The 2468-nt window shown below is 45.7% G+C and overlaps 1 protein-coding gene across 1 annotated transcript in view; it reads left to right on the top strand.

Annotated features, from left to right (window-relative positions):
- The window catches only part of LOC114571790 (melanopsin-A-like), a 16198-nt gene that overhangs the window by 2818 nt on the left and 10912 nt on the right, over positions 1-2468 (top strand). The window contains exon 2 of the mRNA XM_028602983.1: positions 5-139. Coding sequence (XP_028458784.1) covers positions 5-139 — 135 coding nt within the window. The remainder of the gene's footprint in view (positions 1-4; positions 140-2468) is intronic.

The raw sequence follows: 2468 nt of genomic DNA, 5'->3' as shown, positions 1-2468 counted from the left end.
GCAGCAGCAGAAACTCAGCGAAGAACTTCCAGCGGCTGCAGAACGAGTGGAAGATGGCGAAGGTTGCTCTGATCGTCATCCTGCTCTACGTTATCTCCTGGTCACCGTACTCCGTGGTGGCTCTCACCGCCTTCGCCGGGTAAACTACCCTTCTGACCCTGAACTACCCTTCTGACCCTAACCCTGAACGACCCTTCTGACCCTGAACGACCCTTCTGACCCTAAACTTAACCCTAACTTACTGTTTTAATTTCTAGATTTTAACGATTTTAGTTCGCGTTTTAACCCAAACCTAAACTACCCTTCTGACCCTATCCCTAAACTACCCTTCTGACCCTATCCCTAAACTACCCTTCTGACCCTATCCCTAAACTACCCTTCTGACCCTATCCCTAAACTACCCTTCTGACCCTATCCCTAAACTACCCTTCTGACCCTATCCCTAAACTACCCTTCTGACCCTATCCCTAAACTACCCTTCTGGCCCTAACCCTAAACTACCCTTCTGACCCTAACCCTAAACTACCCTTCTGACCCTAAACTACCCTTCTGACCCTAAACTACCCTTCTGGCCCTAACCCTAAACTACCCTTCTGACCCTAAACTACCCTTCTGACCCTAAACTACCCTTCTGACACTAAACTACCCTTCTGACCCTAACCCTAAACTACCCTTCTGACCCTAAACTACCCTTCTGACCCTATCCCTAAACTACCCTTCTGACCCTATCCCTAAACTACCCTTCTGACGCTAACCCTAAACTACCATTCTGACCCTAACCCTAAACTACCCTTCTGACCCTAAACTACCCTTCTGGCCCTAACCCTAAACTACCCTTCTGACCCTAAACTACCCTTCTGACCCTAAACTACCCTTCTGGCCCTAACCCTAAACTACCCTTCTGACCCTAAACTACCCTTCTGGCCCTAACCCTAAACTACCCTTCTGACCCTAACCCTAAACTACCCTTCTGACCCTAAACTACCCTTCTGACCCTAAACTACCCTTCTGGCCCTAACCCTAAACTACCCTTCTGACCCTAACCCTAAACTACCCTTCTGACCCTAAACTACCCTTCTGACCCTAAACTACCCTTCTGGCCCTAACCCTAAACTACCCTTCTGACCCTAAACTACCCTTCTGACACTAAACTACCCTTCTGACCCTAACCCTAAACTACCCTTCTGACCCTAAACTACCCTTCTGACCCTAACCCTAAACCACCCCATTCTGGCCCTAACCCTAAACTACCCTCTTAACCCTAAACTACCCTTCTGACATCTAGTCACTAATATATTGAATATATTGCAATTTGTTTGAAATCGCAATAATATCGTATCGTGACACAAGTATCGTGATGACATCGTATCGTGAGACCTCTGGTGATTCCCACCCCTATTAAAAATTTATGAAAATATTTGCCACAGTTAGGGCGGTCAAGTAGGGCTGCTCCCTCTTAGTGGATTAGTCGACTAGTGGTTTTTGGTCTTAGTCAACTTAGTTCTCTTTAGTCCATTAGTCATGTCTGATGCTGTTTTCATGCTGAATGACTTATTTCCAAGAAACCTACGAGCACATCTCTGGTAAACACAAGAATTAAAGTGGTGCTTTTAGCACGACTCTTTGTGGAGAAACTCAGATTTACAGATCTGTCGATTAAATCAACTGATCGATTAGTCGATACAGTTGAATGTGTGTTAGTCGACTAAGAAGTTCTTAAATCGAGCACGGCCCTAGGGTCAAGGCTTAATAATTTGGGGGCGTTGGCCACCCTTGGCCCCCCCCTATAACCGCCACCGGTTACAGCGCTAGACATGGCAGGTTTACCTGGTTGTTGAGGAAGGCCTCGGCCTGCTTGGTGTTCATTGTGGCGTTGCTGTCCCTGTTGATTTTTTAATCCTGACCTTGATTTGGGGAATCCATGAGTTAGAGCTGGGCAATATATCAATATTATATCGATATCGTGACATGAGATTAGATATCGTCTTTTACATTACATTACTTTTATCCAAAGTGACTTACAATGACTATTTATGTCAGAGGTCACACACCACAGGAGCAACTAGGGGTTAAGTGTCTTGCTCAGGGACACATTGGTTGATGTATCGCAGGGGGAATTGAACCCCGATCTCCCGCACCAAAGGCATGTGTCATACCCACTACGCCATCACCACCATCGTCTTAGATTTTGGATATCGTAATATGACATAAGTGTCTTTTCCTGGTTTTAAAGGCTGCATTACAATAAAGTGATGTACTTTTCTGAACTTACCGGACTGTTCTAGCTCTTCTATGATTTGCCTTTTCCCCACTTATGCTACGTTTCCACGTGGCCGGCTATTTTCATAAACGGACATTTCAACCTCTCCGTTTTCAAAAATAACATCGTGCACAGCTGTCAGTTTTCAGAAAAGTGTTCGTTTCCACGTACCCGTGTATATATGCAGCCGAGAGCACGCCAGACCTGT

Source organism: Perca flavescens, chromosome 17 (genome assembly GCF_004354835.1).
Source record: "Perca flavescens isolate YP-PL-M2 chromosome 17, PFLA_1.0, whole genome shotgun sequence".
In the NCBI taxonomy this organism is placed as follows: domain Eukaryota; kingdom Metazoa; phylum Chordata; class Actinopteri; order Perciformes; family Percidae; genus Perca; species Perca flavescens.
This window is presented reverse-complemented; position numbering and strand designations above follow the sequence as displayed.